Source organism: Diaphorina citri, unplaced genomic scaffold, assembly GCF_000475195.1.
Source record: "Diaphorina citri unplaced genomic scaffold, Diaci psyllid genome assembly version 1.1 scaffold270, whole genome shotgun sequence".
NCBI classification, from domain to species: domain Eukaryota; kingdom Metazoa; phylum Arthropoda; class Insecta; order Hemiptera; family Psyllidae; genus Diaphorina; species Diaphorina citri.
Genome location: NW_007377707.1, coordinates 133,853 through 145,814, shown reverse-complemented (window position 1 = coordinate 145,814; position 11,962 = coordinate 133,853). Strand labels below are relative to the sequence as shown.

At 40.6% G+C, this 11,962-nt stretch overlaps 2 protein-coding genes across 4 annotated transcripts in view; one reads left to right on the top strand and one right to left on the bottom strand.

Moving 5' to 3' along the window:
- LOC103506883 (protein no-on-transient A) overlaps positions 1–894 on the bottom strand; it is a 47,486-nt gene extending 46,592 nt beyond the window's left edge. For all 3 annotated transcript variants that reach the window (XR_003390832.1, XM_008471306.2, XM_026821871.1), the window contains exon 1: positions 1–894. Coding sequence is in view for 2 of the 3 variants with exons in the window: in XM_008471306.2 (XP_008469528.1) it covers positions 1–815 (815 nt within the window). In the remaining variant the exon portion in view is untranslated.
- Positions 1–10,607, top strand: part of LOC103506890 (lysophospholipase D GDPD1-like) — a 15,507-nt gene extending 4,900 nt beyond the window's left edge. The window contains exons 3-8 of the mRNA XM_026821870.1: positions 1,930–2,031; positions 2,190–2,305; positions 5,826–5,959; positions 8,745–8,853; positions 10,085–10,199; positions 10,414–10,607. Coding sequence (XP_026677671.1) covers positions 1,930–2,031; positions 2,190–2,305; positions 5,826–5,959; positions 8,745–8,853; positions 10,085–10,199; positions 10,414–10,490 — 653 coding nt within the window. The 3' untranslated portion in view covers positions 10,491–10,607. The remainder of the gene's footprint in view (positions 1–1,929; positions 2,032–2,189; positions 2,306–5,825; positions 5,960–8,744; positions 8,854–10,084; positions 10,200–10,413) is intronic.
- Positions 10,608–11,962: the final 1,355 nt, after the last annotated feature.

Sequence of the window (11,962 nt, the reverse complement as noted above, 5' to 3'; positions counted from 1 at the left end):
TGGGCTTCAAGTTTCTCTTCCTCCATCTTAAGTTCCCGTTGAAGTGCCTCTTCTTTTTGTTTGAACAATTCATGTAACTGCTTCCATCTGGATCCATATTCAAACTCAAAACTATTCACTGTTGCAAATCTTGGTCCAACTTGTCTTTGCTTGTAAAATTCTGGGGTCTTCTTGTTAATGGTTCTCTCTGACAGACCATCAATCTCATCTGTCAACTCTAATGGTTCCACAATCACTGGACGCAAGGATTGTGTTAGGAAGAAACAACCTTCAGCACATCTCCGCAGAGCTTGGGCAGCAGCTGGCTTACGAGCAAACTCAACAATTCCTTCACACTTGGAGTTTCCACGTTCATCAACAATGACAATTGCACGTTCAATGTCACCAAACACACCAAATGCCAATTCAAGCAGCTCATTTGTAACACAAGATGTAAGGTTCTTCACCTTGATAGCAGCATTGATGGGGGCAAAGCGGATTTTTAGAGAGCGTCCTTTCAACACATGACCATCCAGTTTAGCCTTAGCTTTGTCAGCATTGTGCTTGTAATCCATACGGATAAACCCAAACATTTTCTCCTTGTTGATGAAAAGCTCCTGAGTTTCACCATATGGTTTGAACAGTTCAATGATATCATTTTCAGTAATGTCACCTCCAATATTTCCCAGGTAAAGTCTGCAATTGTTAGCAAACTTGATGTCCTTGTTTTGGGGTTCACTGGGGGGTAAATCCAATGTTGGACCTTGAATGGCCATTATTTTCTCGGTGAAATATCTGTCACCACCACCTCCTCCTCCCATACGGGATTCATTCATGTCACTGCCTCGTCCGTCCGGTCTGTTGCCTCGGTATCCTCCTCGACCACCAACACCACCACCCCGGCCACCTCCTCTACCTCCCAGTGACATGAACGGCATATCTTCAATTTCAGGTATCTTAAAGTGACCAGTGTAGCTTCTAAGCCTCGCCTGGTACAATTGGTTGACTTCCTGCTCATTCGAAAATCCCTGTTCGAGCATTTGCAAAAGCGAGGAATACACGTAAGATTAAATTCCATTTCCAAATTGAATCTTCAATATAAACTATCTATATGTTATATGTATACCACATATTAGGGAGCGCTGTAGAGCTCCGCCCGCCAAATCAAAACGGTTGAACAGTTCTACCTACCTATTCGGCGGTTTTACGTCACTTTCAACTGCTATAGCCACATTCCGAAAACATGTTTTACCTTCCATTCACTGACAAACTGTATAGGATTGAATCAATTCACTCTAGCCAATATTGGATATTGGAAAACCGAAATACACTGGTTCGAAACCACCATCATACACAACAATATGTACCTATGTATATAAAAAAAGACTCCAAATGAAAATACATACTGTGTTTGTTAAAAACCTAGCTAATTAATTGTATTTATTCACTTTTGAAAAGGGAGGAAAAAAGGAGAAACAACCTTTTTGAAAAGGCTTTGGAGAGACTCATAAGTACCTTTACCACAGTAAAGAAAATGATTACCAAAAGGGAGGAAAAAAGGAGAAACAACCTTTTTGAAAAGGCTTTGGAGAGACTCATAAGTACCTTTACCACAGTAAAGAAAATGATTATCTTTTCTTGGATAAGGTTGTTAATTTCCTGAATTAAATCAATATGTCATTTACCTTCACCTTCACGACAACACCTAGACCATAAAAGGAATATTCCTACCAAATTTCAGCTTTCTAGGTGTTGTGGTTCAGGAGATAGAGCGATCAGTGTGTGAATAAGTATGAAATGTGAATGAGTGAATGGATCTTGATTTTATAATATCCCAGCAAGTAAATGAGATCTTGTTTAGACTACTGGGGCAAAGGGACTCAGTCCTATTCGGGCAGGATAAACAAGGTATTGAATTCTTCCACCGAACCACTTTCTCCTTAATTCCAGGCGTCACTTTCGAGAGTAAAGATCAGACAGATCGGCGAATCCCCAGCCTAGAACAAGTGTTCCAAACCTTCCCTAGTGTTCCTATCAATATCGATATCAAAGATAACGATGACCGATTAATCGAACATGTGTCCCGGTTGATAAATCGATATAATCGAACTCAGCACACCGTGTGGGGCCATGTGAACTCGAAAATATCCAAGAAGCTTTACAAACAGGTAAGTAAACTGGCGCAAACTATGTACCGAGTATAGGTAAAGATAACGATGACCGATTAATCGAACATGTGTCCCGGTTGATAAATCGATATAATCGAACTCAGCACACCGTGTGGGGCCATGTGAATTCGAAAATATCCAAGAAGCTTTACAAACAGGTAAGTAAACTGGCGCAAACCACGTACCCAGTATAGGTGTTTTCTTTCTTTAGCAAGGGAAATTTCAGGTATCCTCCCTGTGTGAAGTCCCCCGCCAGACCTTTGTTTCCTTCTTCTTCTTCTTCTTCTTTTTGAAGAGGTATGATAGAGGAAACTGTAACTACTAAGGTCTTATGGTCCCGAAATCGAAGAAATACAGGATAGGAGAACGGCAGCCCTTCTGAGAACAAACACTATCCGTTCAGGATAAGTTCGGGCGGGAATCGAACACGCAACCTAGCGCTTACAAGGCAGGCGTGCTACCCTCCAAGCTAACTGAGCTGGTTTCATTTTCTTCAAAAGCGATAACTTACCGATTTAAAAGCGATGACTGACCGATTTTCAAGCGACGACTTACCGATTTAAAGCGACAACTTACCGATTTTTAAAGGCGACAATTTACCGATTTTTAAAAGCAATGTTAATAGAAGCGATATGGCTTACCTATGTTTAAAAGCGATGACTGAACGATTTTTCAAAGCGACAACTAACCGATTTTTAAAAGCGATGACTGACCGATTTTTAAAAGCGACAACTAACCGATTTTTAAAACCGATGACTGACCGATTTTTAAAAGTTACCGATTTAAAAGCGATGACTGACCGATTTTCAAGCGACGACTTACCGATTTAAAGCGACAACTTACCGATTTTTAAAGGCGACAACTTACCGATTTTTAAAGGCGACAATTTACCGATTTTTAAAAGCAATGACTCACCGATATTTAATAGAAGCGATATGGCTTACCTATGTTTAAAAGCGATGACTGACCGATTTTTCAAAGCGACAACTAACCGATTTTTAAAACCGATGACTGACCGACTTTTAACGCGATTCGTGACCGATTTTCCGGTTTCAGCGCGCTCCAGAACGGCTCGGATATGTTAGAACTGGATGTTCATCTGACCAGGGATAACGTGGTGGTAGTAGCCCATGATCTGAACCTAACGCGATCTACCGGACTCAACCAGAGTATTCAACAGATCGACTTCCAGGATCTGCCTCCGTTGAAGACCAACCTGACGCTTGACTTTGATCCAGGTATGAGTTTCGGCTAATCCCAATGGTAAACCTAAGAAGGTATTTGTATTACATTGTAAATAAATCCTAATAAAGAATTATAGAATAATAATCCTAATAAAGAATTATAGAATAATAACATACATGGGTTTTACCCGTTGATTTGTTAATCAATCAATCAATAATAAGTTAATAAGGTATACCTACCTATGCAAGGGACCTAACGCTTAACTTACTTGGTGGTGTTAACCTAACAAACTTGCCTCGGTGGTGTAGTGGTCTAGGCGCTCAACTGGTAAACAGGAGGGCGTGGGTTTTACTTTCTGCTCTCCCAAAATTTCTCTCTCCCAAAATTTACTTAATTCTCTTCTTTTCCTGGTAAACAGGAGGGCGTGGGTTCAATCCCAGCTGAGGTATGGAATTTTATCCTCAATATAATTTGAGAATTTGACCACAATAATAGTAGTAGCCTACTGCTGGAGTAAAGGGACTTTTCAGTCCTATGCGAGCAGTATAAATAAGCACTATTATTATTATTATTACTATGCCGGGCCAGTGTAATGACCGCTAGACTACGGAGTACGTAAGTTGCAAAACTAGTATATTAATTGGGTAGGTACTAGGTACCAAGTTGTAAAACCTGTGGAGTGTGGAATCCTGGATCATCAACTTTAGATGAATACTTAAAATAAAATAGATCATAGAAGCTTGTATAAATATGAAGGTGTTTGTCTCCCAAAAATAAAATCACATTGTCATTACAACATGATTCATCACATCACGTTATGTTGTTTACATTCCCTCACATGTTAACACTAAACTATAAAGTTGCATCACATCCCAAATCCAAGGCATATTTATTCTCATCACCATGAGATTGCAGTTTTCTTTCTTCTAACAGCTGTTCTCAAACTTTAGAAGTGTCATTTCGTAAGTTTGGACAAATAGACACTACATCCAATTTAAATTTTAAAGCTGTACGACGGGCCTTATAATGATGGCGTTCCAGTCTAGTTCGCTTGGTTGGTAGCGCGTCTGCCTTGTAAGCGCGAGGTCGCGGGTTCGTCCCGCCCCGGGCGGATTTTATCCTGAACAGATAATATTTGTTCTCGGGACGGCTGGCTTTCTCCTTTCCTGTCTTCGTTTTTTTTCGATTTGGAGACGATAAGACCTCAGCAGTTACAGTTCCCTCTATCAAACTTCTTTTGAAAAAAAAAAAGTTTGAGACTTGCTGTCTTCACTGAAACAACTCGAATGTCCTAGAAGGCCGAAGATAGCAGACACAACGTTACCTAGATGACTCATAAACACGTCACTCTGAGATGACTTGAACTTTTTCTACCTGCTAGTATAAAAACTACACTTAACTACTAAGGTCAATCAGTTGCAATCAGTCCGTTTGTGAGAACTATAGTAAAAAACATTCGTTTGAATTTATTTACGAGATTACGAGATTTGAAATAGGTAATATTAAAGTGCTGTTTTTTGTGTGCCGACTTGAACTTTTTCTACCTGCTAGTATAAAAACTACACTTCACTACTAAGGTCAATCAGTTGCAATCAGTCCGTTTGTGAGAACTATGGTAAAAAAACATTCGTTTGTGATTTTATATAAATTTTGAATTTATTTAAGAGATTACGTACGATATTTGAAATAATATTAAAGTGCTGTTTTTTGTGTGCAACTCAGCACACCGTGTGGGGCCATGTGAACTCGAAAATATCCAAGAAGCTTTACAAACAGGTAAGTAAACTGGCGCAAACTATGTACCCAGTATAGGTACCTTCTCTGTTGTGAATAAAGCACCTTACTGCTAACTCACCCGCCAGCATAGTTAGCTTGGAAGGGAGCGCTAGGTCACGGGTTTGATTTCTGCCCGGGGCGTATTTTATTCCAAACCATTTTCAAGTTCGTTCTCGGAACGGCTGGCTTTCTCTTGTCCTGTCTTCCTTCTCTCTTCGCTTTCAGGACGATAATAATAATAGTGCTTATTTATACTGCTCGCAAAGGATTGAAAAGTCCCTTTACTCCAGCAGTAGGCTACTATACTATTATTGTGGTCAAATTCATTGAGGATAAAATTCCATACCTCGGCTGGGATTGAACCCACGCCCTCCTGTTTACCAGGCGAGCGCCTTGACCACTAAATAGGACTGAAAAGTCCCTTTACTCCAGCAGTAGGCTACTACTATTATTGTGGTCAAATTCTCAAATTATATTGAGGAAATTCCATACCTCGGCTGGGATTGAACCCACGCCCTCCTGTTTACCAGGCGAGCGCCTTGACCACTACACCACCAAGACCTGAGCAATTACAGTTCCCTCTAGTGAACCCACGCCCTCCTGTTTACCAGGCGAGCGCCTTGACCACTACACCACCAAGACCTGAGCAATTACAGTTCCCTCTAGCAAACCTGTAAAAGTCTCTCACAATAATTTTATTTCTATTTTCCTTTTCAGAATCCGGAAGTGAACCGGTTTTTCTCCATGCAGCGAGTTGCTCAACTATTGTTCCTCTACTATTCCGGACTTTTGCCGTTCGTTCCCATCAAGGAAACGCATCTGGAGATATTTCTGCCACAAATATTCAAAAAGTAAGTGACCATGGGGGCCTTATGGTCGGGTCTTAGGTCAAATCTAATAATAATAAAATAAAAAAAAAAAAAACAGACTAGATAATAATAAATCTTCCAATATATTATTATTATTATTATTATTAACTTTAATCCATATATGGGAATGAGCTAGTGCCTGATTGTACCTACCTACGTGTAGGCGGTGTAGATCTGCAAGGGGCACTTATCAGTCTTTTTTATATGGTTTTATTGTAACAACGGAGTTCTCATTCTCTCGAAATCGAATAGAGAAAAAGGACAAGATATTAGGGGGAAAAAAGCCAGCCGTTCCGAGAACGAATAAAGTTAGCCCCGGGCAGGAATCGAACCCGCGACCTAGCGCTTACAAGGTAGACGCCTGTCTTGTATTGGCCGATTAAGGTCTTTCAGGTATGAGACTGTGTCCACACATAGTCGACGGTCGATCGATGACTGAAACCGTCCACACTGTCTCGATAAGATGGATTCACCTCGTCGATCGACGACCGTCGCGTCATTTATGTGTGTGTGTGTGTGTGTGTGTGTGTGTGGACGCACCTTTAACGATTTGTTATTTCACATTTGTATGAATCCTCGGCCTGCCTCGGTGGTGTAGTGGTCAAGACGCTCGCCTGGTAATCAGGAGGGCGCGGGTTCCATCCCAGCCGAGGAATGGAATTTTATCCTCATTTATTTGAGAATTTGACCACATAATAATGGAGCTCTAAGGGTTAGGTGGTAGAGAACGCCTAAGGCGTTAACCTCGCCTAGTGGTTGCCTTCCACTCAAGAGTCTATGATTATTAAAATCATTTATTATCCCAGCAAGTAAATGAGATCTTGTTTAGACTGCTGGGGCAAAGGGACGTTTCAGTCCTATTCGGGCAGGATAAACAAGGTATTGAATTCTTCCACCTAACCACTTTCTCCTTAATTCCAGGCGTCACTTTCGAGAGTAAAGATCAGACGGATCGGCGAATCCCCAGCCTAGAACAAGTGTTCCAAACCTTCCCTAGTGTTCCTATCAATATCGATATCAAAGATAACGATGACCGATTAATCGAACATGTGTCCCGGTTGATAAATCGATATAATCGAACTCAGCACACCGTGTGGGGCCATGTGAACTCGAAAATATCCAAGAAGCTTTACAAACAGGTAAGTAAACTGGCGCAAACTATGTACCGAGTATAGGTACCTTCTGTCTGTTGTGAATAAAGCACCTTACTGCTTACTCACCCGCCAGCATAGTTAGCTTGGAAGGGAGCGCTAGGTCGCGGGTTCGATTCCCGCCCGGGGCGTATTTTATCCCAAACCATTTTCAAGTTCGTTCTCGGAACGGCTGGCTTTCTCTTGTCCTGTCTTCCTTCTCTCTTCGCTTTCGGGACGATAAAAATAATAATAGTCGGTCTGTCGGTCGGTCTGTCCCCATAGAAGGAGTTATCCAAACCTGGTCGACCTATATATCAAATTAAAGGTCTTTTTACCAGGAACACGAAAATGGTGGTGCAAATTTTGTCCAGAAAACCATAGAGCCAAAAAACCAAAAAAACTGGTTTTTGGGGATTTTTTTCACATTTTCTCACACAAATGAGGTCTGATCTTGAAATTTGTCGCGACGACCTATAAACTCAAAGCGACTTTTAGATAACACTTTAGTCGTTATTTTAAGACCGGTTTTAGCGTCACCTATGTTAAGCTACGCCGAGCAATGCCAATAAATGGATGGGTGACTTGAACCTTATATTGGGAATAAAGGGAGAACGGGCTCTAGTCTTGATTTTAAATCATTACATGAAAGTAAAATCAAAAAATCAAATCAATAATGATAATAAACTGAATATTAAACAAATTAGGTAGGTACATAGGTACTGATCGAATAAACTACGGGCTAAATAATTCCCGGAGGGACGGGCCCAGCTTGTTATTTGACTTTCAAAGGTAAAATGTAAACCAGTTGCCTCTAATTCTTTAACAAGCTGGGTCCGTCCCTCCGGGAATTTTTTAGCCCGTAGTGATTAGAGAAAATCAGTACCTATCTATGTACCTACATAATTTGTTTAATTTTCAGTTTATTATTATTCTTGATTTGATTTTTTGGTTTTACTTTTATGTAATGATTTTGATTTAAAATCAAGACTAGAGCCCGTTCTCCCTTTAATCCTTTAAGTCACCCATCCATTTTTTGGCCTTGCTCGGCGTAGCTTAACATAGATGACGCTAAAACCGGTCTTAAATTAACGACTGAAGTGTTATCTAAAACTTTCTCGCTTTGAGTTCATAGGTCGTCGCGACAAATTTCAAGATCAGAGCTCATTTGTGTCAGAAAATGTGAAAAAAATCCCCCAAAAACCGGTTTTTTTGGTTTTTCGGCTTTATGGTTTTTTGGACAAAATTTGCACCACCATTTTCGTGTTCCTGGTAAAAAGACCTTTAATTTGATATATAGGTCGACTAGGTTTGGATAAGTCCTTCTATGGGGACAGAGTGACAGAATACACAGACGACACCGAAGCGAATACAATAGTCCGTCCCTTATACCTTTTTATTACTATTGTAATAATAAAGGAAGGACGGACTAAAAATGAATATTTGTTTGTGCGTGTGTGTTGTTCGGACTTTATGCCTGGCCAAACCGCTCATCCGATTGCTATAAAACTTTGTCAACTTATTGCTTGCACTCCCGTGAAGGTTATAGGCTATTTTTTGGTTCGGTTTTTGTTAAGCTACGCCGAGCAAGGCCACTAAATGGATGAGTGACATGAACGGCATATCTTCAATTTCAGGTATCTTAAAGTGACCAGTGTAGCTTCTAAGCCTCGCCTGGTACAATTGGTTGACTTCCTGCTCATTCGAAAATCCCTGTTCGAGCATTTGCAAAAGCGAGGAATACACGTAAGATTAAATTCCATTTCCACATTGAATTTTCAATTTAAACTATGTATATGTATATCACATATTAAGAAGCGCTGTAGAGCTCCGCCCGCCAAATCAAAACGGTTGAACAGTTATACCTACCTATTCGGCGGTTTTACGTCACTTTCAACTGCTATAGCCACATTCCGAAAACATGTTTTACCTTCCAATCACTGACAAACTGTATGATTACTCACACTGACTTCTTCTAGTCTGAGTGGGACCAGGAATAGCCAGGAGCACAGATGATGGCTACTCCGAAAAAAACTTCGGCCCCGCCGGGAATCGAACCCGGGCCTCCTGCGTGCAAGCCTAGTGTGATACCCACTCGGCCACGGAGGTTGCTCAGAAGTTTAGTGGTTAACGCGTTGGACCTCGGATCTTGGGATCTTTTCTAAAGAATAGAATGTACCGTGTTTAGAAGGAGGAGGAGGAGGAGAAGGAGAAGAAGAAGAAGGAGAAAAAGGAGAAGGAAGAAGAAGAAAAATAGGGGAAGTAAAAAAAGGGATAATAAATAATCCCCTAATCATTCATGAATTTCATGATGAACATCATTTTTCTCCCCTCTCTCTGCTTCATCCCCCTCTCAGTTTGAACCCTAGTCTTATCGATTAGCAACCCCCGTGCTTATGACACATATAGAGGGGGAGGGTTGTCCTACTACCGTTGACTTGCGCGTATAATGGGATTGATAAAGTGGTGTCGATTCGATTAATCGATTTTTCAATATCGATTTTTTTAGAATAGAATATACCCTGCTTATAGTGCGAGAATGAGACTGAAAAGTCCCTTTACTCCTGCAGTCTAAACAGGTGGAGTTTTTTTGTGCTTTTTGTAATCCGCAATTGTAAAGTGCTTTGTATAATAATAATGAACTATATAAAAGTAATAATAATAATAATAAAAACAACAAGAGTAGGACCAGGAATAGCCAGGAGCACAGATGGCCACTCATTCGAATATACCAACCTCTTCCCACGAAAAAAAGCACATTTCATTGAGAATTTGAGAGGGAAATTGAAAAAAAAAACACGAGATTGTCCAGATGGTCACCCATCCGGTTACCAACCACGCCCAACGTTGCTCAACGGATCCAATGGGAACCAGAGTATTTATCGAGCTATCCTGCTAGATCGACGACAGAGTACACGTTCAATGCTATCACCACTGTCATAAGGAGTTCATAAAAAGCTTTTTTTCCGTGTTTCAGGTCTACCTATGGGTTCTAAACAACGAAGAAGAATTCGAGGCTGCCTCTAAGTTGGGAGTCAACGCCATTATGACAGATTACCCTACAAGGCTGGATCAGTATTTGAAATCTGGAAATTTATCGAGCTATCCTGCTAGATCGACGACAGAGTACACGTTCAATGCTATCACCACTGTCATAAGGAGTTCATAAAAAGCTTTTTTCCGTGTTTCAGGTCTACCTATGGGTTCTAAACAACGAAGAAGAATTCGAGGCCGCCTCTAAGTTGGGAGTCAACGCCATTATGACAGATTACCCTACGAGGCTGGATCAGTATTTGAAATCTGGACCATCTGTAGATACCAAGCCTGAGGATCGTGAAACTATTTTCAGCAGGACGCGAAGGTTGCTACGGAAAATGTTGTAAATTTAGAAGCACAACCTTAGTTACCAGTGGTTTAGTTCAAATCAAAATCTCAAATTCTTTGTGGTAAAGCAGAGGTTTTTCACAATTTTTGTGGATATCACAACATTACTGAGTGCCTCCTTTGAAATCAATTTCCACATTTTAATAATTTTTTTACACTGGTAATGTTGCCACTGGTCGCTACTCGATTAAAGTAGCTACTGCTAAATCAAAATCTCAAATTCTTTGTGGTAAAGCAGAGCTTTTTCACAATTTTTGTGGATATCACAACATTACTGAGTGCCTCCTTTGAAATCAATTTCCACATTTTAATAATTTTTATACACTGGTAATGCTGCCACTGGCCGCTACTCGATTAAAGTAGCAATTGTCTTTACGAGGCTGAGTGCACTCCGAACTCCAAGCACAGAACCCCGAACTCCAAGCACAGAGCCGAAAAAAACTTCGGCCCCGCCGGGAATCGAACCCGGGCCTCCTGCGTGCAAGCCTAGTGTGATACTCACTCGGCCACGGAGGTTGCTCAGAGATTAGTGGTTAACGCGTTGGACCTCGGATCTTGGGATCTTTTCTAAAGAATAGAATGTACCGTGTTTAGAAGGAGGAGGAGGAGGAGAAGGAGAAGAAGAAGAAGGAGAAAAAGGAGAAGGAAGAAGAAGAAAAATAGGGGAAGTAAAAAAAGGGATAATAAATAATCCCCTAATCATTCATGAATTTCATGATGAACATCATTTTTCTCCCCTCTCTCTGCTTCATCCCCCTCTCAGTTTGAACCCTAGTCTTATCGATTAGCAACCCCCGTGCTTATGACACATATAGAGGGGGAGGGTTGTCCTACTACCGTTGACTTGCGCGTATAATGGGATTGATAAAGTGGTGTCGATTCGATTAATCGATTTTTCAATATCGATTTTTTTAGAATAGAATATACCCTGCTTATAGTGCGAGAATGAGACTGAAAAGTCCCTTTACTCCCGCAGTCTAAACAGGGGGAGTGTTTTTGTAATCCGCAGTTGTAAAGTGCTTTGTAAATAAATAAAAATAAAATAATAGGAATAGTTAAATGACCGATGGATTTTTTTTTTATGTTCGTTCTTGGAACACCTGGCTTTCTCCTATACTGTCTTCCTTCTCTCTTCGCTTTCGGGACGATAAGACCTTAGCAGTTACAGTTCCCTCTATCAAACCTCTAAAAAAAGAAAAAAAAAATCAAACTTAAACCAGGTTTAAACCCAGATAATTTTGGTCATTAATAATCGATATTTTCACTATCGATATCACAATCGATTCCTCCGGTTTCGATATGTTTACTATCAGCATTGTAGCGTGATATTAGCGTACGCATTGTATTTCTCCCAGCGTTTCACTTGGCTGGGTGATTCAGTCCTTAGTCTTGGATCCATTCAGTGTTTTATCGTACGGGAGACCTGAAACGAATGTAGTCCGGATTCTTTGATAGTAGTCGGTATTTTATT